Source organism: Haliotis rubra, unplaced genomic scaffold (genome assembly GCF_003918875.1).
Source record: "Haliotis rubra isolate DU_JTF1 unplaced genomic scaffold, ASM391887v1 Scf187, whole genome shotgun sequence".
Classification (NCBI taxonomy): Eukaryota; Metazoa; Mollusca; class Gastropoda; order Lepetellida; family Haliotidae; genus Haliotis; species Haliotis rubra.
The window spans coordinates 59532-84704 of NW_025765858.1; the positions used below are offsets into that span (position 1 = coordinate 59532).

At 39.8% G+C, this 25173-nt stretch overlaps 2 protein-coding genes and 1 long non-coding RNA gene across 5 annotated transcripts; 1 reads left to right on the plus strand and 2 right to left on the minus strand.

The window, feature by feature from the left end:
• On the minus strand, positions 1–11982 carry LOC124274019. 2 transcript variants are annotated; one of them, XM_046709352.1, is made up of 3 exons: positions 11687–11982; positions 2169–2316; positions 1–1514 (listed from the first exon to the last, which is right to left on the minus strand). In XM_046709352.1, exon 3 carries the CDS (start codon positions 1434–1436, stop codon positions 48–50), a length of 1389 nt encoding a protein of 462 aa, XP_046565308.1. In that variant the 5' UTR covers positions 1437–1514; positions 2169–2316; positions 11687–11982; the 3' UTR covers positions 1–47. The 2 variants fall into 2 exon arrangements, with proteins under 2 accessions (XP_046565308.1, XP_046565307.1); XM_046709351.1 differs by lacking the exon at positions 11687–11982 and adding an exon at positions 3062–3336.
• On the plus strand, positions 3869–5062 carry LOC124274021. Its single transcript, XR_006897814.1, has 3 exons — positions 3869–3930; positions 4448–4512; positions 4977–5062. It is a non-coding gene; the product is annotated as an uncharacterized LOC124274021 (long non-coding RNA).
• LOC124274018 lies at positions 8579–25173 on the minus strand. 2 transcript variants are annotated; one of them, XM_046709350.1, is made up of 3 exons: positions 25147–25173; positions 23499–24148; positions 8579–9445 (listed from the first exon to the last, which is right to left on the minus strand). In XM_046709350.1, exons 1-3 carry the CDS (start codon positions 25163–25165, stop codon positions 8630–8632), a joined length of 1485 nt encoding a protein of 494 aa, XP_046565306.1. In that variant the 5' UTR covers positions 25166–25173; the 3' UTR covers positions 8579–8629. The 2 variants fall into 2 exon arrangements, with proteins under 2 accessions (XP_046565306.1, XP_046565304.1); XM_046709348.1 differs by lacking the exon at positions 8579–9445 and having other exon boundaries at positions 22633–24148.

Below are 25173 nucleotides of genomic sequence, written 5' to 3' on the forward strand. Positions count from 1 at the left end.
TGCATTCTTTATACATTTATTCTATATCTTTGAATTTACACGCATGATCAGATACTCCCGACAACAGCAGCGATACTTGACACCCGTCCTCCTGTTTTGGCAAAATGGAGCTTAACTTCATTTTGGTTCTGCTTCAGAAACGAGACAGGAACCAAATATTGAATCGTCGTCCACGCTGTTATGTAATTGCCGTTGTTTTGCTGATGAAGGGAGTAATACGAAGTGAGGGATTTGCCGTTCAGCTGCACCGATGTTGGTTTAGGATTACCATTCTTGTCACTGAGGCTGATGCAGACTCGTAGATAGGCGTACTGGACATTGCTCACATGGCCCACATTGATGCTTGTGGTGACAACGTTTTGATGTATTGGCTTAGCAACATCTGGCCCATAGTGAACAATTTCTGTGATGGTCTTGCTGTGAGCAAAGTCGAATGCAGAGTGGAACTTGAGATAGCAGCTTGCCTCAGTGGGAAGAGTGACGACACCGTTGTTGAGATGAACCGTTGTTTCCTTGTCTCGTATGGTAACCTTTTGGGCGTTCAAGTGGACACAGGACATGATTGCTGTGGATGGATTCATCCATCCATGACCAAACTGGACCTTGACCTTTGTCTGTTTCTTGTCAAAGTTATGCAGGAGAAGTACCACAGTTTTAGAAGTTTGATCCACCAAAGCGTGAGATGCCACGACTCTCTCAGCTCCATGGTACTGACTATCTGTTCTGAGATACGTCATTCGATTTGAAAGCACCTGCCAGAAATGGAACGCCTCAACTGGGGTCCTCTCGTGGTTGTTTTTGTCAAGGAGACTGTAATTAATGCTGCTTTGTCCAAAAGCATTGCTATGTCCAACCAGGAAAACCACAGCTCTGTCGACAACACCACGGTGATTCAGCATGGTAAAGAGTTCTGCATTCTGCAGGTAGACATATCCATAATCGATCAGTGGGTTAGCTTTCTGCATATCTACTCCTGATATTCCGCCCAATCCATAGGCTGAACAGATGATGGGAAAATCCTTACCAGTTTTCAAATGAGCATAACTTTCAATTAGATCTATTATCCCAACAAAACGGGCTTCAGTGGGACCCTGGAAGTAATGCGATTCTCCTGTGATTTGCATATGACTGAAAGGGTGGAATGAGATGAAGTCAAGGTGCTTGAGCGCCATGTCCATAAACTCCATGAGATTTCCCCAGACCTTGAATTCGTGTTTGTCCACCCCCGAAATGCCACCCGAATATGCCGGACCTCCAACTTTTACATGTGGTAAAGTAGCCTTGACTTTTGCATTGACTAACTTGTGGTAGGCAGTAATTTGTGTCCAGTTAACGTTGTACTTCCACATGCCGTCGACTTCGTTGATAGGTTCATAGTATGGTGGCTCGTCCCCTTTGGTTCCATCATGGACGGCCTTGAGCAGCATGGCAGCCATATCAGCAGCAGCAATCCAAGTTGTTAGGGAAGTGGCCTTTGTGTTGAGATGTGTCCATCCAGTGTGGCCAAGTTTCAGCTGCAAAGAGACACGGTGATGTATTTAATTAACTCTAGTGTTGAAACAGCTTCAGGTAGTATGACAATTTGCACTTCTTGCAAATCTTGGCCAGATCTTTCAACTCTGATTTCACGATTGAAGTTATTTTTCTACTTAATTGTTCAATGGCCCTGATTCAAGCGAAAAGTGAGAAATTTGTCCTGCATAACCATCACTGACAACTAACAACGGACAAACAGAACACCTAGTCCAATATGAAGTCATAATACTTACAAATATATGAATCTAGAAAATACAAAATATAAAATCAACTCCGAATGGAAGCTTAGGTTAAATCTTGACTTGTCAAAACTGTATAGACTTGATTTGCATTCACTGATTTTTTAGGTCTGTGAGGCTTTCTCGTTTACCCAGACCTTTTCCCAAATGCACGACACACGCCAAAGTTTATAAGTGGACGATTATCTATCCCGAACACACGACATTTACCCTTATCTCTACAGAGCAGTGTTCGATATTATGACAGTTCAGGGATATTGTTGTTTCCATTTTTGGTTGTTCTATTCCATAGTCAGAAATTAAGGGAAGAAGGGAAGTTTGAGCACTGGTAACTTCTGTGTTGAACACTCCCTCGGTCTTTCAACATGCGATAAAGATAATAATTGATCTGACCTTGAAGATCCATCATGATTTCTCTACCATGGGTCCGTCCGAATCCAGCTCTATTTGCAGAGTATTTTGAAGCTATATTCTGCGTGAAGTGCGCATTTCGGAAGTAAGCTGGATCAGCATAGCCCTTCCGATGAGGGTCTTCTGGTGCCTGCACAAAGCAGCATGACAGTGTTGTACATCAGAAGGTGTTGTACATCCGTACTGACGAGAATATGTTTTACATCAGAGTGAATTAACATGAATGTGAATGTGTCATACATTACAGTGAGCTGACGTGAGAGGGTTGTACATCAGAGTGTGACGACTTGTATGTGTTCTAAATTGTTGTGTGCTGAGGTGAAAGTGATATACATCCGTCCTTGCTGAAGTGAGTGTGTTGTACCTCAGCGTGTGCTGACTTCAGAGTGTTCTGCATCAGAGTGTACCGATTCGTGGAAATTGGTGTGCGCTTAGGTTGAAGTGATGTTTTTCCCTCTGTGCTGATGCGAGAGTGTTGTACATCAACGTATGCTTACTTGAGTTAGTTGCCCATAATGGTGTGCTGAACCTTGTGCGTTGTACATAAGTATGCTAGACTGTGCTGACGTGAGTGTGTTCAACATCAGTGTGTGCCAATGTGTTAGTGTTTTGCATGCGAGCGTAGAAATGAACTCGTTGCCAGCATACAATAACGAGTTCACCAGATGTTACGAGTATTATGTGTGTCCCCCAGCCTGTAGTTCAACTTATAAAACCCCACACGTCCGTTTAATAACTCGTGTAAGGAATAAGCAGTGTTGAAAACGAAACATTTCCATTGGAAGAATGTGAATGGGTCGTTTAATTTTAGTGATAACGTCAAGTGTTCGGCAAAAACGTAAGAAAGTAATGCAAATTATAATTGTACCAATTACCTTCTCAAAGGCACCATCGTGCGAATCGCCTTTGTTCCAGCGGCCACACCTGGCACCAGTTTTCTTCAGGTACTGGATGCTACCGGGATTATCCAACCCCATATGGCCATTCCACCGATCAGGATCAAACATCTTCCTTCCTCCTTTGATGACGAAGTCGGGAAAGATAGTCACTTGATATTGACCATTGACAAGACATAACATATAAACCAGGACTGTCACAGCTAGCGACACACTGCTTGTTGAGAGCCACATGTTTCCCGGAGTGTGGGATTGACGACAGTCGTCCTGTATATCAGGTGAGGAACGCCTGCAGGTCAGGGTTTATCTGAAAGTGCTGGTTATGTTTTTCGACTTCAGATGTATGCATGAGAAACATTTGTACATTGTTCTTATCTGATTCCAAGTATTTCAGCCTGATTTCATTTCAGTCTTTTAGGGGTTATCAACAATTTGTCGTTTGCTCCCGTATGTTAGGATCCGACCGTGTATATTTATAAGAATTATATATGTGTATGTGTGTGCTGTGTGTTCGTGTGAGTATGTGTTTGTGTGTGTGTGTATGTGTGTGTATGTGTGTCCATAGCATATACACCACGACCATACACACACTTCATTCTTTCTGTTTTAAAGGCCTTATGCACATTCCTTCAACAAGGACAGATGGACACGCTAACTTCATGTTTTATTGTAAATATTAATCTCCCGTTTACTGCTTTGCATTTATGTTCAGCCTTCTATGCGTGGACAACAGATATCTTGTATCGGTGTCAGCTCTCAGGAATTTTCCCAGATACTTTATCAGGTCAGAGTAGGAACCTGTGCATTCACATTCTTGCCTTGTGAATGTTCATTCTTTGTTTGTAACAGTACGTATTCCTATGTTTTCTCAACATATGTGTGATATATATTCCTTGTGACATAACGTCTTTGTGACGCTTACAGGTATAAAATTTACTCGAAGTGTTAGAATGAGTGGTGTTTTTTATCATCAATGTACACAAAATCATAAGCAATAGTACAAGCAAAATGAGAAATCCTGGTTATTTTAGATTTGCAGAGTGGCATATCGATAATTGCACATTAATATCCAAACTATGTCACAGTATATCTGTGTTTGCAATAATGCAATGTCGAGTGCATGGCGATATCAATTAAATTGCAAACAAACGTCGACTACTAATTTAACTATAATATTACCAATTATTAAATGACCAAAATGTAGACATGTTCTCAAATATAGGAATAGTCCCTGATTCCACTGCTCCGTATATAACCTGTGAAACAGATTTTGTTACGTCGACTCTCTTGCTAATCGCCCATGTACAGGAAATCAGGGGATAATATTCATTTCAGTCAGTGAATCCCATTCGTTATTTTTTTTAGCAAAACAATAGGTCACTTCCCCTACAGCCAGACCATGATTCCTCACAACAAATGTCAGCCCCTTCGTAAGTAAATATAGTATGAGACTTTTAAACAAGAAATGAAGATATGTCATGAAGAAATACGTTTAAATAAAGTTTATCCTGCCATTAAAAGGCAACTAATCATTTATAACAAGTTTTTGTCGACTGTGAGAAATGCACAATATCCAGTCCCGTAAACGTATTGCGTGTAACAACTTTCTTCTGTAAATGACAAAAGTATCACACAATATAACCAGATGACATCAGTTGCACAATATGACAATTTGCTTTTATTTGGTTGGTAATAAATTCCTATTGTATATGATTAATGGTCTATCCTGATTGATCTGTACTTATATTGTGAGCTTTCGATAAATACTGGTGGGAATTTGTAGTCACCACATACAGTTTCAAGACACAGATTGACTTTTTAGCAGTGATGTAGCATCATCAAGAATGAAGTCACAGTAAATATTTAAAGAATTTCTATGTGGTTTTTTTCACAGCCAACAAAGACGTAAGACGAACCCGATGAGAATGATGACTGATTATTTTCCATATGTATTGATGAAATGAAGTATTCTTTAAAGCATATGATTGATTTGTTTTCATTTGAACTAATTGATAACAGATGACTCGATTAACACATTTACATACGTGGCATTCACTAGACGGGATTCTGAACACTTAGTCTTCGTAAATGAGCCTTGAAACTATATCAGAAGATGTCCTTCGTTTATGATATCTCAACAATCGCAAGATAGGGTTCAACCCAAACGTTTCTGAAACGTTTTCAAAACGTTTTAGAAAGTGTCTAATGTCTCTTGCCAACGTTTTGTCAAAACGTTTTTAAAACGTAAAACAACTCCACAAAATGATGTTTTCAAAACGTTTTTTGAACGTTTTTAAAACGATACGGAAACGTTTTAGCAACGTTACTGTTTTAGCTGGGATTCCATTTACACAAAGACTGTTAACACGGGATATTATCCAACCATTGAAAATATACTCTTGCTCTATTGCTACCTCTGCAACTATCTGAAATTTACCTGACTTACTTCGTTAAATGTATGCAAGTCCAAAGTCCAATCAGGAGTTATATAAAATGACGAACTAAAACAAACGTCTAATGTACTGGGGCTCAACTGTTTCAACAGATGCTTCTACTGCCATGACACCGAGTTCCCAGAGACTCTGGGGTCATACATAAATGAAGCCTATATTTATCAAGGAAAATATCAGCTTGTAAAACATTATTGCTACTACATTTCATATACCATTTGAAAGTTCTAATGCTACTGTTTATAAATATGAAAATTATTATTATTATTCAATTAAGACAACTATAACTTAAATAACCTTATTTTTAATGAAAATGAAAGCTTACACATTTATAATGTCCAGATGAACCACGAAGGAAGTAAAACGTCTGCTTTCCATTTTTCATTTGTAACTTGTCATAATACCCCCTTACCTTATTCTTTCATCATTTCATTTTTTCAAAATCGTAAAATTATTATAAAAAGATTAATGAAATAATATGTATGGTCGTCTATTTCCCGATATCATTGTCTTTCTGCTCGGTAACGTGACACAAAAGCGGGAATACCTCCCATTTGGCTTGATTGGTGGTATCGTTCGAAAGCTATGCACATCAACAATACCACTGTACCCTTACCAAGAGTATTTTCACAGTTATAAGAAGCGGTTTTATTGGATAAAGATTGGGGTAAGATGTTAATTTTATTGCTATAATACCTGTTTTTATATTTACATTTCCATTAGATTTGTATTGCCACTCTAGTTTCTACGGCCATTGTAATTACTTTGTATTCATTAGTACTGAATGGTAAACTATATTCTTAAAACAAGTAGGGGAACTTCATTTTATTTTTATGATTGAAAAAATTGAGAGATATATCGGAGTCAATCAATGCTGATATGTTACATAATAATGAATGTTTGGAGAGAGCATCACCGCTTGCACGTCCTAATGACCATAATTGTTTGTACAGTAATCCTCTTGAAAGATGATTGTGTATGACGTGAAATTTGCATGTGTATGATTTATATTTTCTAACAAAGAAAAAACCCGGCTAGAAACAAACACTAAGAACCGTGTGATACAAGATAATTGTCAAAATTAATGGTCTACAGTGATTTATCGACCTTCTTGAGAACCGTCAAAATCAATGACACCTATTGCACTCTGTATGCGGCTACTCCGTTGTGCACGTGCATCCCATGCGTTGTGTTTTAGGGTTGGTGGTAAAAAGAAATGGTGGTATGTTCCTAACATGTCTGTCTTTGAACGGTTTGTACTTCGTTTATTCTTCATATCCAAATTGAAAGTTCAGGTTTCCCTACTTTTCTAAAGAGTATAGTTAATTTAGCCATGGAGTTGTTGATTTTATCACGTCTCTTTGCTGATGGTCGTTTCACACCGGGTTCTTTCATAAACACATTTCCAGTTAACTGTAAGTTTGAGATTGGGAAACGACTTGCAGCGAGTTAGTTTAGTTTTACGCCAGTTTTAGGAAGATTCCATCAATATCACGGCAGGGGACACCAGAATGAGCTTCACATATTGTACCCATGTGGGGAATCGAATCCGGGTCTTTAGCATGACAAGCGAACTCATTAACTATTACACTACCTCACCATCCCCGAAAGTAAAGTTTATGTTTTAGGCAACACCAAAACTTCTTGTCATTATTCAGTGCAGAGAGTTTGGTAAGGGACGCATCCTTAGCTCTTTCAACCGAAATGCATGGTTGAAAATAAGTTGGTACAAATCTATACCAAGCATAACGTCCTACATAGAAACGACAAGTTACTATGAGAATTTTACTATTACGCTTTTAGAATTTATGAAGGTGAAAGTTGTGTACATGTTACTAACTGCACTGCCAGTGTCAGTTTTATCAAGGGCCCTTTAAATTCGCATAGAATACTTACTGACGTCCGTCATTTGCTTTCTAATTACTTTGTGCACTGTCGTACAATCACAGCAACACTGTGGCAACCTGCCTACAAGTTCGTGTACACAAGAGCAACGTGAAGGAACTCGTCAAATCGTCTCTTCCCGAATAACGAGAAATAGCTGACTTTGAACGCCCACTTTCACTAGTTGGAACTAGTTGGCATCGTTGAGCTGCATTTTGGCTGGACAAACAAAACTACATATAACCCCATCAAAATCGCGAAGAAAAATTGCATACTAAGTATAAACAAGATGGCGACTTCAGTTGAGACTTGTTCGACTGCAGAATTTGTGAACAAGTGCACTGTCAGGTGACTGGTCTCCGCCGTCTGATTCTAGCTATAGATATCCACCTATGGCCCTACGACAGTGCCCTGAAATTAGTGCCTTACTCAAAGAGGGAGGTAGACACACCCTTCAATTGGATACAAACAGATGAGCCTTGTCCCTCCTCATCGTCACTAAGCAACCACACGGCTGGTGAACTGTATAGTTGCCGATGAACCCCTCAAGCACAGGTGTATGCGGGAGAATGAATGAAAGACTTCATGGCTTTCTTGCTGCCACGACCTTTGTCAGTCGGGTAAATACACGAAAAGGTATTTACACAAGATTGAAAGTCCCAAGCAAGAAATATTAAAAGATCAAGGTTAGGTAAAGGTATGCAATTAAGGGAAGTGAAACTACTCCACAGACAATTTTGAATGGCCCCAACCTGACAATCCCAAGCAATGACTATAAAAACGTCATGATTGGATACAGGTGATCAATTAGGGTAGGTTAAACTACTCACTCAAATTGGACTCCATAGCTGACATCAATCTTACACGCTTAGTGAGTGTTTCGTTAGATGTACGAATAAACGTATTCTTTAAAGGAAGCCATAGTGTGATGCCCAAAAATCTAATTACCAATTATTCAGTAAAGAATAACTGGCATAACATAATCTATAGTTATCATAAAGCAAGGTGCTTCTACAGTATTTCACATCCCTTCAACTTCAGTTTACAAAGTCAGGTTTAATGTGAAATTCGATACCCAAATCATAAGCTTAATGTAAGCCTGGTGGATGTGTTGCGCCGGTGATTGCTGTGCCACAAAAACAAACTGAAACAGACACATGTATAGTGCATGGCATTCTTTATATACGCAAATGTACAAGTAAGAAGTGCTTATTTAGAAACTCCCCACAACAGCAACGACACTTATAACTCGTCCTCCTGTTTTGGCAAAATGGAGCTTAACTTCATTTTGGTTTTGCTTGAGGTATGAGCCCGGAACTAGATATTGCATCGTCATCCATGTTGTTTCGTAATTACTCTCCTTTTGCTGGTGAAGAGAGTAATAGGAAGTGAGAGATTTGCCGTTCAGCTGCACCGATGTTGGTTTAGGATTACCGGTCTTGTCACTGAGGCTGATGCAGACTCGTAGATAGGCGTACTGGACATTTCTCACATGGCCAACATTGATGCTTGTTATGACAACGTTTTGCTGTATTGGTTTAGCAACATCTGGCCCATAGTGAACAGTTTCTGTGATGGTCTTGCTGTGAGCAAAGTCGTAGGCAGAGTGGAACTTGAGATAGCAGCTTGCCTCAGTAGGAAGAGTGACGCCACCGTTGTTGAGATGAACCGTTGATTCCTTGTCTCGTACGGTAACCTTTTTGGCATTCAAGTGGACACAAGACATCATTGCTGTGGACGGATTCGTCCATCCATGACCAAACTGGACCTTGACCTTTGTCTGTTTCTTGTCAAAGTTATGCAGGAGAAGTACCACAGTTTTAGAAGTTTGATCCACCAAAGCATGAGATGCCACGACTCTCTCAGCTCCATGGTACTGACTATCTGTTCTGAGATACGTCATTCGATTTGAAAGCACCTGCCAGAAATGGAACGCCTCAACTGGCGTCCTCTCGTGGTTGTTTTTGTCAAGGAGACTGTAATCAATGCTGCTTTGTCCAAAAGCATTGCTATGCCCAACCAGGAAAACCACAGCTCTGTCGACAACTCCACGGTGATTCAGCATGGTAAAGAGTTCTGCATTCTGCAGGTAGACATATCCATAATCGATCAGTGGGTTAGCTTTCTGCATGTTGACTCCTGTTATACTGCCCAAACCATAGGCTGAACAGATGATGGGAAAATCCTTACCCGTTTTCAAATGGGCATAACTTTCAATTAGATCTATTATCCCCACAAAACGGGCTTCAGTGGGACCCTGGAAGGAATACGATTCTCCTGTGATTTGCATATGACTGAAAGGATGGAATGAGATGAAGTCAAGGTGCTTGAGAGCCATGTCCATAAACTCCGTGAGATCTACCCAGACCTTGAAGTCGTGTTTGGCTAAACCCGCAATTGCACCAGAATATGCTGGACCTCCAACTTTCACATGTGGTAAAGTAGCCTTGACTTTTTCATTGACAGACTTGTGGTAGGCAGTAATTTGTGTCCAGTTAAGGTTGTACTTCCACATGCCGTCGACTTCGTTGACAGGTTCATAGTATGGTGGCTCGTCCCCCTTGGTTCCATCATGGACGGCCTTGAGCAGCATGGCAGCCATATCAGCAGCAGCATCTACGTTGTTAGGGAAGTGGCCTTTGTGTTGAGATGTGTCCATCCAGTGTGGCCAGGTTTCAGCTGCAAAGAGACACGGTGATGTATTTAATTAACTGTAGTGTTGAAACAGCTTCAGGTAGTACGACAATTTGCACTTCTTGCAAATCTTGGCCAGATCTTTCAACTTTGATTTCACGATTTACGCTATTTTTCTACTTAATTGTTTAATGGCCCTGATTCAAGCGAAAAGTGAGAAATTTGTCCTGCATAACCATCACTGACAACTAACAACTGACAACAAAAAAACTAGTCCCTAATATGAAGTCATAATCCTTACAAATATATGAATCTAGAAAATACAAAATCAACTCCGAATGGAAGCTCAGATTAATTCGTACTTTCGATCCAGAGCTGAAGCAATCTTGACTTGCCAAAACCGTATAGACTTGATTTGCATTCACTGAGTTTTTAGGTCTGCGAGGCTTTCTTGTTTTCCCAGACCTTTTTCAAAATGACATGACAAAAGCCAAAGCTTTTTAAAGTGGACGATTATCGACCCCGAACACACGACATTTACCCTCAGCTCTACAGAGCAGTGTTCGATATTATGACCGACAGTACAGGGATATTGTTGTTTCCATTTTTGGTTGTTCTATTCCATAGTCAGAAATTGAGGGAAGTTTTAGCACTGTTAACTTATGTGTTGAACACTCCCTCGGTCTTTCAACATGCGATAAAGCTATATTCTGCGTGAAGTGCGCATTTCGGAAGTAAGCTGCATCAGCATAGCCCTTCCGATGAGGGTCTTCTGGTGCCTGCACAAAGCAGCATGACAGTGTTGTACATCAGAAGGTGTTGTACATCCGTACTGACGAGAATATGTTTTACATCAGAGTGAATTAACATGAATGTGAATGTGTCATACATTACGGTGAACTGACGTGAGAGTTTTGTCCATCAGAGTGTGCCGACTTGTGTGTGTTCTAAATTGTTGTGTGCTGAGGTGGAAGTGATATACATCCGTCCTTGCTGAATTGCGTGTGTTGTACCTCAGCGTGTGCTGACTTCAGAGTGTTCTGCATTAGATTGTACCGTTTCGTGGAAATTGGTGTGCGCTGAGGTTGAAGTGATGTTTTTCCCTCAGTGCTGAAGTAATTGTGCTGACGTGAGACTGTTCTGCAACAGAGTGTACCAATGTGTGGAAATTGGTGTGCGCTTAGGTTGAAGTAATGTTGTTTCTCTCTGTGCTGATGCGAGAGTGTTACACATCAGCGTATGCTTACTTGAGTAAGTTGCCCATAGTAGTGTGCTGAACCTTGTGCGTTGTACATAAGTATGCTAGACTGTGCTGACGTGAGTGTTCAACATCAGTGTGTGCCAATGTGCGAGTGTTTTGCATGGGAGTGGAGAAATGGATTCGTTGCCAGCTGCAATAAAGAGTTCACCAGATGTTACCAGTATTATGTGTGTCCCCCAGCCTGTAGTTCAACTTATAAATCCCCATACGTCCGGTTAATAACTCGTTTAAGAAATAAGCAGTTTTGAAAACAAAACTATTCCATTGGAAAAATGTGAATGGGTCATTTAATATTAGTGATAACGTCAAGTGTTCGGCAAAAACGTAAGAAAGTAATGCCCTACCAGGAGTACATAGTATTATTGCACCAATTACCTTCTCAAAGGCACCATCGAGTGTATCGCCTTTGTTCCAGCGGCCACACCTGGAACCAGTTTTCTTCAGGTACTGGATGCTACCGGGATTATCCAACCCCATATGGCCATTCCAGCGATCAGGATCAAACATCTTCCTTCCTCCTTTGATGACGAAGTCGGGAAAGATAGTCACTTGATATTGACCATTGACAAGACATAACATATAAACCAGGACTGTCACAGCTAGCGACACACTGCTTGTTGAGAGCCACATGTTTCCCGGAGTGTGAGATTGACGACAGTCGTCCTGTATATCAGGTGACGAACGCATGCAGGTCAGGGTTTATCTGAAAGTGCTGGCCCCGATTTCTCGAAACAAACTTAAGTTTTTACTCAAATTTCAAACTGAGTTGGACAATTTGAAACAGCTGAATTTTTAACTCAACTGCATTTTTTAAATAAAAAAGCCCAAACAACTTAAGTAATCTATCCACCAAACTCAAATTGTCTACTATCTTTGAGTTTAATATCGATTTTAGTTCATTCTGGGAAATGCCTTTTCTCAAATTTGAGTCAAAACTCTAACTTAAGTCGCAACTCAGACTTAAGTTTGTTTCAAGAAATCTGGGCCTGGTTATGTTTTTCAACTTCACATTTATGCACGAGAAAGAAACATTTGTACATGGTTCTTATCTGATTCCTAGTATTTCAGCTTGATTTCATTTCAGTCTTTTTAGGAGTTTGCTCCTGTGTGTTAGGAACCGACTGTGTATATTTCAAAGAATTATATGTGTATGTGTGTGTTGTGTGTTTCTGTGAGTATGTGTATGTCATCCTCGATAAGATCCAGGGTATACGTTACGATCACTCTCCACTATACCTTGGATGCATCCACGGCTTGCCCCTATGATTTTATTACCTCCCTTAGCTGGCTTTTTATCCAATCAGGTGTCGATGCTGAGAAGTTGAGCGAACCAATGACAACTCACTTTCGCTTCATAATTATCTAACCGTTTAAACTTGGCAACACAATTGATGCACAGGTACTCTGAAAGAGGTAGAAGGAGTTCTTTTATATATTTTTTGAAAGTTTCAGATCTGTCAATTTGTCTGTATTATTTCCTAAAAAATCTGAGTGGCAGTGCGAACAAACCTTCGCGACTACGACCGCTATCTTCGTTGACACTGGCAAGCTTGGATGTAACGGCGAGCGGAGCCAGCAAAGGGAGGTAATACAATTATCGGGCCAAGCCGTGGATGCATCCAGGGTATAGTGGAGAGTTATCGTAACGTATACCCAGGAGATTATCGAGGATGATGTGTATGTGTGTGTTGTGTGTTTGTGTTAGTATGTGTATGTCTGTGCGTGTGTGTGTGTGTCCATACGCATATACACCACACCCATACACACTTCAGTCTTTCTGTTTGAAAGGCCTCATGCACATTTGCATACATTGAAAATCCTTCTACAATGACAGATGGACACGCTAATTTCATGTTATATCCCAGCTAACACACAACGTTTATCCCATGTTTTCTAGGGGTTTCTCAGGGAAATGTTTCATGAAAACGTTATATAATGTTTTTAAAACGTTCTTTTAAATGTCATTTTGAAACGTTATGAAAACGTTTCGAGTAACGTTTTTAAAATGTTATCAAGAAACAGGATCCAAACTTATACACATCAATGTTATAGAAATGTTATTGAAACATTGGCGAAGGTTTTCCTAAAGTATAATTGAAACCAAATCACATCGTTACAAAATTGTTATTGAAACATTTTGAGGTTCACTTTTCCTGATAAGCATGTCTCCGTTCACTGCAGGAATGTACATTACCTTGAAAATAATGGTTATGCAATTACAGCTATACATAAATCTTTGTGAGAAATTATAAGTTCTTGAAAAGTGTTGTTAACATTTTGTCAAGTGGAATAGTATGTCATGTGTTTCATTACTTTCGCTGAGTTTTGTACTATACTATTTACTATAGAGCCAACGTTTTATTGTAAATATAATCTCCCGTACACTACTTTGCATATAAGTTCAGCTTTCTCTGCGTGGACAACCGATCTCTTGTATCGGTGTCAGCTTTCAGGAATTTTCCCAGATACTTTATCAGGTCAGAGTAGGAACCTGTGCATTCACGTTCTTGCCTGTGGACGTTCATTTTTTGTTTGTAACAGTACGTATTCCTATGATGTTTTCTCAACATATGTGTGATATATATTCCTTGTGACATAACATCACTGTGACGCTTACAAGTATACATTTACTCGTAGTGTTAGAATGAGTGGATTTTCCTAAGCATCAATGTTCACAAGATCATAATCTATAGTACAAGCAAAATGAGAAATCCTGGTTATTTTAGATTTGTAGAGCGGCAGATTGATAAATGCATATTCATATGCAAACTATGTCACAATATATCTGTGTTTGCAAATAATGCAATGTCGAGTGCATGGCGATATCAATTAAATTGCAAACAAACGTCGACTACTAACTTAACTATAATATTACCAATTATTAAATGACCAAATTGTAGACATGTTTTCAAATCTAGGAATGTTCCCTGTTTCTATTGCTCCGTATATAAACTGTGAAACAGATTTTGTTACGTAGACATTCTTGCTAATCGCCCATGTACAGGAAATCAGGGGATAATATTCATTTCAGTCAGTGAATCCCATTCGTTATTTTATAGCAAAGCAATACGTCACTTCCCTTACAGCCAGACTATGATTGCTCACAACAAATGTCAGTCCCCTCATAAGTAAATATAGTATGAGACTTTTAAACAAGGAATGAAGATATGTCATGAAGAAATACGTTTAAATAAACTTTATCTTGCCGTTAAAAGGCAACTAATCATTTATAACAATTTTTTGTCCACTGTAAGAAATGCACAATATTCAGTCACGTACAACTATTGCGACTAACAACTTTCTTCTGTAAATGACGAAAGTATCAATATAGCCAGATGAAATCAGTTGAACAATTTAACAAACTGCTTTTATTTGGTTGGTAATAAATTCCTATTGTATATGATTAATAGTCTAGGCTGATTGATCTGTACTTATATTGTGAGCTTTCGATAAATACTGGTTCAAATTGTAGTCTTCAACACAGTTTCAAGACACAGAATGATTATTTAGCAGTAATGTAGCATCATCAAGAATGAAGTGACAGTACATATTTATAGAATTTCTATGTGTTTTTTTTCACAGACAACACATACGCAAGACCAACCCGCTGAGAATGATGACTGAATATTTTCCATATGTATTGATGAAATGAAGTATTCTTTAAAACATATCATTGTTTTGTTTTCATTTGAACTAATTGATAACGGATGACACGATTAACAAATTTACATACGTGTATGCATTTACTGGACGGGATTCAAAACACTTACAGCTTGTTCAGCTTGACCTGCATGACCCGGGAGGTCTTATGGCACAAACGGCAGGTCGAGTTAACTTCATTAAACAGGGGAGCTGAGAATGTTCTTAATGTTGCGTTCGTGCGAAACATGCATACATCAGAAACATTAAACCATCTGTAGCTTCTTTTTTAAAGAAAGTTAGGACATTGCTGACGAAGATGTCCTTCGTTTATGATATCTCAACAATCGCGAGATAGGGTTCAACCCACTCTTTTCTGAAACGTTTTGGAAACCCCATGTAAAAACGTTTTTACACATTTATATTTTCACGATAAACCACGAAGGAAGTAAAACGTTTGCTTTCCATTTTTCATTTGTAACTTGTCATAATACCACCTTATCTTATTCTTTCATCTTTTCATTTTTTCAAAATTGTAAAATTATTTTAACAAAAAGATTAATTAGATAATATGTATGATCGTCTATTTCCCGATATCATTGTCTTTCTGCAAGGGCGTCCCTCAAGGCAGCATCCTGTCTGTCACCCTTTTTAGCATCAAAATTAACAGCCTTACTAACGTATTGAACAGTTGTGTTGATGGGTCCCTTTTCCTGGACGATTTCAATATTTCATGTCGTGGTAAGAACATGCATGCAATAGAAAGGCAGATACAACTCTACCTTAACAAAATAAAAGAATGGGCCAATGAAATGGCTTTAAGTTTTCAAAATCCAAAACAAATTGTATTCACTTTTGTCGTAAATACAAACCACACAAGGATCCAGAACTATCTTTAGATGGTACTCCCATCGAGGTAGTAGAAGAAGCCAAATTCCTGGGACTCATATTCGACCGTCACCTGACATTCTTACCACACATAAAATATTTGAAAACCAAGTGCTTGAAGGCTCTGGACTTACTAAAAGTCGGTTCAAATACATATCCTCCTTCACTTATAAAGATCTTTGGTTCGCTCTAAACTAGACTACGGCTCCATTGTGTATGGTGGAGCCTGCACAAGCAATTTAGAAAAAAATAGATTCTATCCACAACCAAGGCCTGAGGCTCTGCCTGGGAGCTTTTAGGACCTCTCCCGTAGACAGTCTATATGCAGAGGCTAACGAACCTTCCCTTGAACAATGCCGCATTAAACTTTCACTGCAATATATCACTAAATTACGTTCAAATCAGTCAAATACAGCATATAATTGTGTTTTCAACCCTCTCTATGAAAACTGGTTTCCTAAACTGCCAAGCCTGATTCCACCACTTGGAATCAGAATTCAACCACACATATCTGCAGCTAAAATTGATCTCAATATCATAGCACCTTACCGACTCCTGTCTTCACCACCCTGGCAGATGGTGAAACCACAGGTCGATCTTACACTCACTAAACTAAAAAATTCCGAAACAAACCCTTTGGTGTTCAAGCAGGAATACAACCAGTTACAGTCCAAGTATGACACCCATAGATCCATCTTCACAGACGGATCCAAGGATGAGGGCCAAGTTGCAAGTGCTAGTCATTGGATCTAAGACTGTCTCCTCTAGGATTCCCGACAACAGTTCCATTTTCACTGCCGAGGCCAAAGCTATCTTCTCAGATCTGACCTATATTCAACAGCAGAATAAAAAAACTTCATCGTTTTCACAGATTCATTATCTTGCCTTCAAGCACTTCAAAATGTTGCTTCAAGTAACCCAATCATTCTGGACATTTTAGAATTTTACAACGACCTCTCTACTGGCCAATGTGACATCGTCCTCTGTTGGTTGCCGGGTCACGTAGCAGGTAACACAAACGCCAAGGCTGCAGCTAAAGCCGCTCTTGACAAGCCTTTATCTCCACTGCTGATCCCTTACAGTGATTTCAAACCCACTATCAAAAGCTATACTCGGTACCTCATGCAAAAAAGGTGGGACACCTAAGTAGGAAGAAATAAACTGTATGAATTGAAGCCAACAATTGGTTATACCTACTTGGGTTGTCAGTCAAGGCGTGATGAGGTAATTCTACGACGATGTCGTATTGGCCACAGTCGGTTTACTCATGACTATCTGCTGAAAACGGATGGGGATGGACCCCCGATGTGTGTCTCTTGCGATGAGGTTTTCACCATCAAGCATATTCTGCTTGACTGCGTGGACTTATCGTCTGCAAGGGACTCACATTATGATGCAACAAATCTGAAAGATCTGTTCTCCCGCGTGAGCGCTCATCTGATAGTAAACTACCTGAGGGAAGTTGATCTGTATCATAAATTGTCACTGTGTAATGTGACTAACAAATTGCCTGCCTTTAAATAGAGTGCTATGACTTTTTCTGCTTTTAAATGACAATGTAATGAATATATGCCTTTGAAAAACAACTCATTGTGACTCTGTACTTACAATGTTTATAAATGCAGACTTGTTCTCGTCACTTAATGGCTGAAATAATGCCGATGTGACGTAAAGCCCAACTCAACCCAACCCTTTTCTCGTCATTGTATGGCTGAAATATTGCCGAGGTGCTGTTAAATTTTAACTCACTCACTCACCACTGCTCGGTAACGTGACACAACAGCGGGAAATACCTAACGTTTGGCTAGATGGGGGGTATCGTTCGAAAGCTCTGAACATCAACAATGCCACTGTACCCTTACCAAGAGTATTTTCACAGTTATAAGAAGCGATTCTATTGGATAAAGGTTGGTTTCTAATGACGCTTTTTGCCACAGTCTGCTATAAGGATCGGGATTGGTCAAAATCATGCATGCGACCTAAGGCAGCCAATCATATTACGGCAATGGATACCGTCCTCGTAAACGAAAACGTTAGGTTTAGTCGAATGTTTGGGGTAAAAACGTGCTATTCTGAACGTATTACCCAAAACATAACCACCGTTATGTAAATTATGGAACGTAGTGGACGTATCGTGCTAGGGTATGATCTGTGACAAAAATGCTTCATGCATATATTTAAGCATTAAACATCGTGTCCGAGCGTGAAGATCGAGTCGACGAAACCTGAGATGTCACTTGACTTATATTACGTGATCGCACAAACAAGATGGCAATAGTAACTTATAAAGTACGTTTGACAACTTTTATAAGTACTGCTGTTGATTTTATTCTTTAGTTTATACAATTTGTTTAATTATTTCCTTGAAACATCGCTACATTGCTCTTTGACGACTTTGCTCTTTGCCAAAGCATGTGTGCGAGCATCGTTATTTTCAATAACATTGCGAGAAATAGTCTATGATTCTAATTATGTCGATAATATAGTATGACCAGAAATTATTGAGAATTTTAGGAATATGTTTAATTGGATTTCTAGTATAAACAACCATGACCAGCTATCAAGTGCTTCGTTTCATTCAAGAGAGTCAACTCCGTTAATCCTTTTTCAATAGTTTGTGAAGAGGTATCCCCCTTTGTTTACTTGCTAGCAGACGACATTTTCAGTGATCCTCAGTATGGATGATTTTGAGAAGAGGAAGATCATTTTAGAGTATTATAACAGATATCAGATCAGCTGAAGTGATTTCAAGTCGAACAGGCATCCCTTTGAACACTGTTTATCGTGTTTTGAAAAATATTGCAAATGGATGTGGCATTGGGTGAAGGCCCAGAAAATTGACTGTTGGTGACAGGAGGCGGCTTGGTATTCTTGTTACTAAAAACAAACGAAGGAGTTTAGAAAACTTAAGGCTGGATATGATTGATAGAGGAACTGTGGCTGTCTGTAAGGAGACAATTAGAACTGAGCTGCATGCAATGGGTTGGCAGAAAGGTCGAGGAATTCCATCACCGATCATGAAACCTGAACAAAAGAAGTGAAATTTGAACTGGTGCTTACAGCATAGAAATTTTAACTGGGACAATGTGATTTTCTCAGATAAAAGTTCTGCGTGGCTGTTTCCTAATACACTGAAATTCTGGACTAAACAAACCGAAAAACCTTTGTATCAGCGCCCAAAGTACAGTCCGAAATTTAACGTGTTGGTTGGTATATCTGTGTTAGGGTCTATTTGAAGGGAATATGAACAGTGAGCGGTACACAGATATTCTCGAGGGACATTTACTTCCATCTGCTCACGTGTTTTATGGAAATTTTTTGATTTTCCAACAGGACAACGGCCCAAAACATCGTTCAAAGCATTCACAGGCCTGGTTTCGGATCCAAAATATGACATTATTAGATTGGCCAAGCTATAGCCCTGACCTAAATCCAATAGAAAATGTTTGGGGACTTATGAAGGAAAGTGTCAATAAGAAAAATCTGACAAATATTGCTGAAAGAAGAGGTGGTCCGATATTGGGGCAGCATGGACTACGACTCTCTAACTTCTTTGATCAGTAGTATGCCCCGCCGCAGTGAAGCCTGCATTGCTGCCCATGGTGACTTGACAAAATACTAAGTGTTCACCTGTCTTTGAATCTGGAGTTATGTTCTGCTAATATTCATATTAAATACGTGAGTAATGAGTGAAAAAAGAAAAAGAAATACAATCTTAAATTCTCAATAAATTCTGGTTGTACTGTATATGGTCATTTGAAATGTAGTAAATGTTTTCAGAGATTGAGAAAAGTGATACATTTAATAAATGAATCATATGATAGGTAGCGTCCTAAAATTATATATCACTTTCATGCAATTACTGCCTGGCCGGTAAACCGCCCTGCGGTGTCTGGGGACTCGTGACCTGTTGGCCGGTTTTCCAGCCTACGGTGTTGAATGGGTTAAATGTATTTTAACAACAAGCATAGTAAGGCAATGAAAATATTATTGCTCATAGATCATTCCAAGTAGGCTAGGGTGTTGGGATTTGACTGCAGGCATGGTATTCTCATACTATTTACGTAAAATCGTTTTTAACTGTATTTTTAGCAGCTATCCTTTAATGAGCAAAGGCTTTCTATGTTCACGCTTCCTTTCCCCTTGAGGGAGAGTGTAGCCATGTGTCAGAGTTTGTGGACATTGCAGAATAGTGTTGCATTTGTATTGCATTGTTTCTGTTAAGATTCAGTAGACATGCTTGCTATATTACGACTTGGAGACAAAACTGTTGTTGAAATCATCAATGTTCTTTTTATTGCTATAATATCTGTTTTCATATTACATTTCAATTGGATTCGTATTGATATGATAATAATGAATGTTTTAAGGGTGTATCACCACTTGCACTTCCTTATGACCATTGTTGTTTGTACAGTAATCCTCTTGAAGGATGATTGTGTATGACGTGAAATTTGCATGAGTATGATTTCATTTTCAAACAAAAATAAATAAATAATAATAATAAAACCGGCTAGAAACAAACACTAGCATCTGTGTGATGCAAGATGATTGTCAAAATTAATGGTCAACAGCGTTTTATCGACCTTCTTGAAAACCGACAAAATCAAGAATGACACCTCATGCACTGCGTTGTGTAAGCCTTGTGTTTAGGGATGGTGATAAAGAGAAATGGTGGTGCGTCCATAAGATGTTTGTCTTGGAAAAGTTTTGTTAAGGCTTGTACTTCCTATCCAAGTTGAACTTTCAGATTCCCCTACCTTTTTAGAGAGTATAGTTATTTTTGCTGTTTGTTGGTTTCACACAGACTTCTTTTACAGACACATTTCAAGTTAAATGTAAGTTTGAGATTGGGAAACGACTTGCAGTGAGTAAGTTTAGTTTTGACGCCGATTTTAGAAACATTCCATCAATATCATGGCGGGGGACACCAGAAGTGAACTTCACATATTGTACCCTTGTGGGGAATCGAACCCGTGTCTTTAGCATGACGGGGCGGTGGGGTAGCCTAGTGGCTAAAGCGTTGGCTCGTCACGCCGAAGACCCGGGTTCGATTCCCCACATGGGCACAATGTGTGCAGCCCATTTCTGGTGTCCGTAATATTGCTGGAATATTGCTAAAAACGGCCTAAAACCATACTTACTCACTGACTAACTCACTTTAGCATGACAAGCGAACTCATTAACCATTACACTACCTCACCATCCCCGAAAACATCTTGTAACATAGTCAAGTTCATCTTTTAGACAACACCAAACCTTCTTGTCATTATTTACTGCAGAGAGTTTCGTAAGCGACGCCTCCTTATCTCTTTCAACTGAAATGCACGGTTGAAAATAATGTGGTACAAATTTATACCAATTATACACTGACAAACATAACAACCTAATTAGAAACGACAAGTTACTATCAGAATTTTGCTACTATGCTTTTAGAATTTTTGAGAAGTGAAAGTTGTGTTCATGTTATTAACTGCTCTGCGAATGTCAGTTTTATCAATAGCACTTTTATTCGCATAATATACTTACTAACATCCGTCATTTGCTTTCATTTGAAACTGACGACCACTAAATACTTTGTGCACTGTCGTACAATCACAGCAACACTGTGGCAACGTGCCTTCAAATTCGGTTACACAAGAGCAACGTCAAGGATCTCGTGAAATCGTTTCTTCCCGAATCACTAGAAATAGCTGACTTTCAACGCCCACTTTCACTTGCTGAACTAGTTGGCATTGTGGAATTGCATTTTGGCTGGACAAACGATACTACATATAACCCCATCAAAATCGCGAAGACAAATTGAATACTATTCATGATCAAGATGGCGACTTCAGTGGAGACGTGTTCGAATGCAGAATGTGTAAACTAGTGCACTGTCGGGTGACTGGTCTCCGTTGTCTAATTATAGCTATAGGTCTACGACAGTGCCCTGAATTTTGTGCCTTGTTCAGCGTGGATGGAAACGAGGCAAGACAAAATCCGGCTTCCATAGACAAATTTGCATGACCCAAACTTAACAGATTCACTCTCGTGATCAGACATCCTAAAGACACATAACACTCAAGGAGGGCAGTTGACACACCCTTCAATCGGCTACAAACAGATCGTCACTAAGCAACCACAGGGCTGGTGGATTGTATGGGCATATGCCGATTGTTGCCACGGAAACCCTCAAGCACAGGTGTATGCTGGAGAATGAATGTAAAACATCATGTCCTTCTTGCTACGACGATCTTTGTCAGTCGGGTAAATACAACAAACGAATATTGACACACGATTGAAAGTCCCAAGCAAGAAATATTAAAAGATCAAGGTTAGGTAAAGGTATGCAATTAAGTGAAGTGAAACTAGTCCATAGACAATTTCGAATGGCCCCAACCTGACAATCCCAAGCAAGAAATATAAAAAAACACCGTCATGATTGGTACAGGTAATCAATAAGGGTAGGTTAAACTACTCACTCAAATTTGATTCCATAGCTGAAATCAATATTACATGCATAGTGAGCGTTTCGTTAGATTTAAGAATAAACGTTTACTTTAAAGGAAGCCATAGTGTGATGCCCAAAAATCTAATTACCCATTTTTCAGTAAAGCTTAACTGGCATAACATGATCTATAGTTATCATAAATTGCTTCGACACTATTTCAGTATTTCACATGCACCTCATTTTACAACCTCAAGTCTAATATGAAATTCGAAACCCAAATCATAGGCTCATTGTAAGCCTGGGAGATTTGTTGCACCGGTGATTGCTGTGCCACAAAAACAAACTAAAACAGACACTCTAATGTGCATTCCATTCTTTATGTACGCATATGTACAAGTAAGACGTGCTTGTTTAGAAACTTCCCACAACAGCAACGACACTTATCACTCGCCCTCCTGTTTTCGCAAAATGGAGCTTAACTTCATTTTGGTTCTGCTTGAGGTATGAGCCCGGAACTAGATATTGCATCGTCATCCATGATGTTTCGTAATTACTGTCGTTTTGCTGATGAAGAGAGTAATACGAAGTGAGAGATTTGCCGTTCAGCTGCACCAATGTTGGTTTTGGATTTCTGGTCCTGTCACTGAGGCTGATGCAGACTCGTAGATAGGCGTACTGGACATTGCTCACATGGCCAACATTAATGCTTGTGGTGACAACGTTTTGCTGTATTGGTGTAGCAACATCTGTCCCATAGTGAACAGTTTCTGCGATTGTCTTTCTGTGAGCAAAGTCGAAGGCAGACTGGAACTTGAGATAGCAGCTTGCCTCAGTGGGAAGAGTGATGACACCGTTGTTGAGATGAACCGTTGATTCCTTGTCTCGTACGGTAACCTTTTGGGCGTTCAAGTAGACACAGGACATGATTGCTGTGGACGGATTCATCCATCCATGACCAAACTGGACCTTGACCTTTGTCTGTTTCTTGTCAAAGTTATGCAGGAGAAGTACCACAGTTTTAGAAGTCTGATCCACCAAAGCGTGAGATGCCACGACTCTCTCAGCTCCATGGTACTGACTATCTGTTCTGAGATACGTCATTCGTTTTGAAAGCACCTGCCAGAAGTGGGACGCCTCAGCTGGGGCCCTCTCGTGGTTGTTGTTGTCAAGGAGACTGTGATCAATGCTGCTTTGTCCGAAAATGGCTCTATTTCCGGTCACGAAAACCACAGCTCTGTCGACAACTCCACGGTGATTCAGCATGGTAAAGAGTTCTGCATTCTGCAGGTAGACATATCCATAATCGATCAGTGGGTTAGGCTTCTGCATGTCTACTCCTGATATTCTGCCCAAACCATAGGCTGAACAGATGATGGGAAACTCCTTGCCAATTTTCAAATGGGCATAACTTTCAATTAGATCTATTATCCCCACAAAGCGGGCTTCAGTGGGACCCTGGAAGGAATACGATTCTCCTGTGATTTGCATTTTACTGAAAGGGTGGAATGAGATGAAGTCAAGGTGCTTGAGGGCCATGTCCATAAACTCCATGAGATTTTCCCAGACCTTGAAGTCCTTGTTGTCCACACCCGCAATTCCACCAGAATATGCCGGACCTCCAACCTTCACATGTGGTAAAGTGGCCTTGACTTTTGCACTGGCAAACTTGTGGTAGGCAGTAATTTGTGTCCAGTTAAGGTTGTTTCTCCACATAACGTCGACTTCGTTGATAGGTTCAAAATATGGTGGCTCGTCCCCCTTGGTTCCATCGTGGACGGCCTTGAGCAGCATGGCAGCCATATCAGCAGCAGCATCCAAGTTGTTCGGGAAGTGGCCTTTGTGTTGAGAGGTGTCCATCCAGTGTGGCCACTCTTGGGCTATAAGGAGAAACAATGATGCATGTACTTAACTGTAGGTTTCGGGATTCTGCATCTGGTAGTACATCAGCACATTTCATATTGGTAAGATATCTGGGTCCCATTTGTAAATGCTATTTTTCCAAAATATATTTGTGGCTGTGCTGGAGTTCGATCTTGTGTTCAAGCCAATGGCTCTGATGTATAGGTAAAATGAGCAAAATATATCATGTTTGAGCAATACTGTCAGCCCTTGACATCATACAGTTTTGAGATTGAAAGTCACAGTTTAAAAAGAAGGGGATAGCCAATAAGAAGTGCCACAACTATTGGTGTTCATTATCATCAGACAAACATTTATATTAGATGATTTGCCAAATTCATCCGGGTTAGAACTGATCTTCAGTAACCCATGCTTGTCGTAAAAGGTGTCTGAAGGGATCGGGTGGTCAGGTTCGCTGACTTGGTTGACTCATGTCATCGTATTCAAATTGCGTAGATCGATGTTCATGATGTTGATCACTGGACTGTCTGGTCCAGACTTAATTATTATGGACCGCCGCCATCTAGCTGGAATATTGCTGAGCGCGACGTAAAACTACACTCACTCAAATATTGCACATAGCCGTCCCGGCGTGACAAGTGTCCAAAAGCATTTACATTGGGGATAAAACAGTTCAATTTTCGGGTTGCATTCGATCACTTAAAAGTACAGCAACAAACCGACATTTAACAACTTCAAATTTCTAAATTGTATTCCTAATAATTCCAATTCATGTTCAGTAATAAAGGTTGATTGTCTTGTTAAAAGCTGACTCTTTCAACATGGGGACGGTGGGGAGGCCTAGTGAATAAAGCGTTCGCTCGTCACGTCGTAGACCCGGGTTCGATTCGATTCATGCATAAAATATGTGAAGCTCATTGCTTAAATATTGCTAAAAGCGGCGTAAAACATCACTCACTCACTCTTACTCACTGACTCACTCTTAATACGACATAAACATATACAGTGATCTTACCATAAAGATCCATCATCATTTCTCTCC

Coding starts and splice junctions, on each gene's coding strand:
- LOC124274019 (XM_046709352.1), bottom strand. CDS start 1,436: ATGGCTGCCATGCTGCTCAAGGCCGTCCATGATGGAACCAAAGGGGAC.
- LOC124274018 (XM_046709350.1), bottom strand. Junction 9,446..23,498: donor GAGTTGTCGACAGAGCTGTG/GTTTTCGTGACC, acceptor GACAGAGCTGTG/GTTTTCCTGGTTGGGCATAG.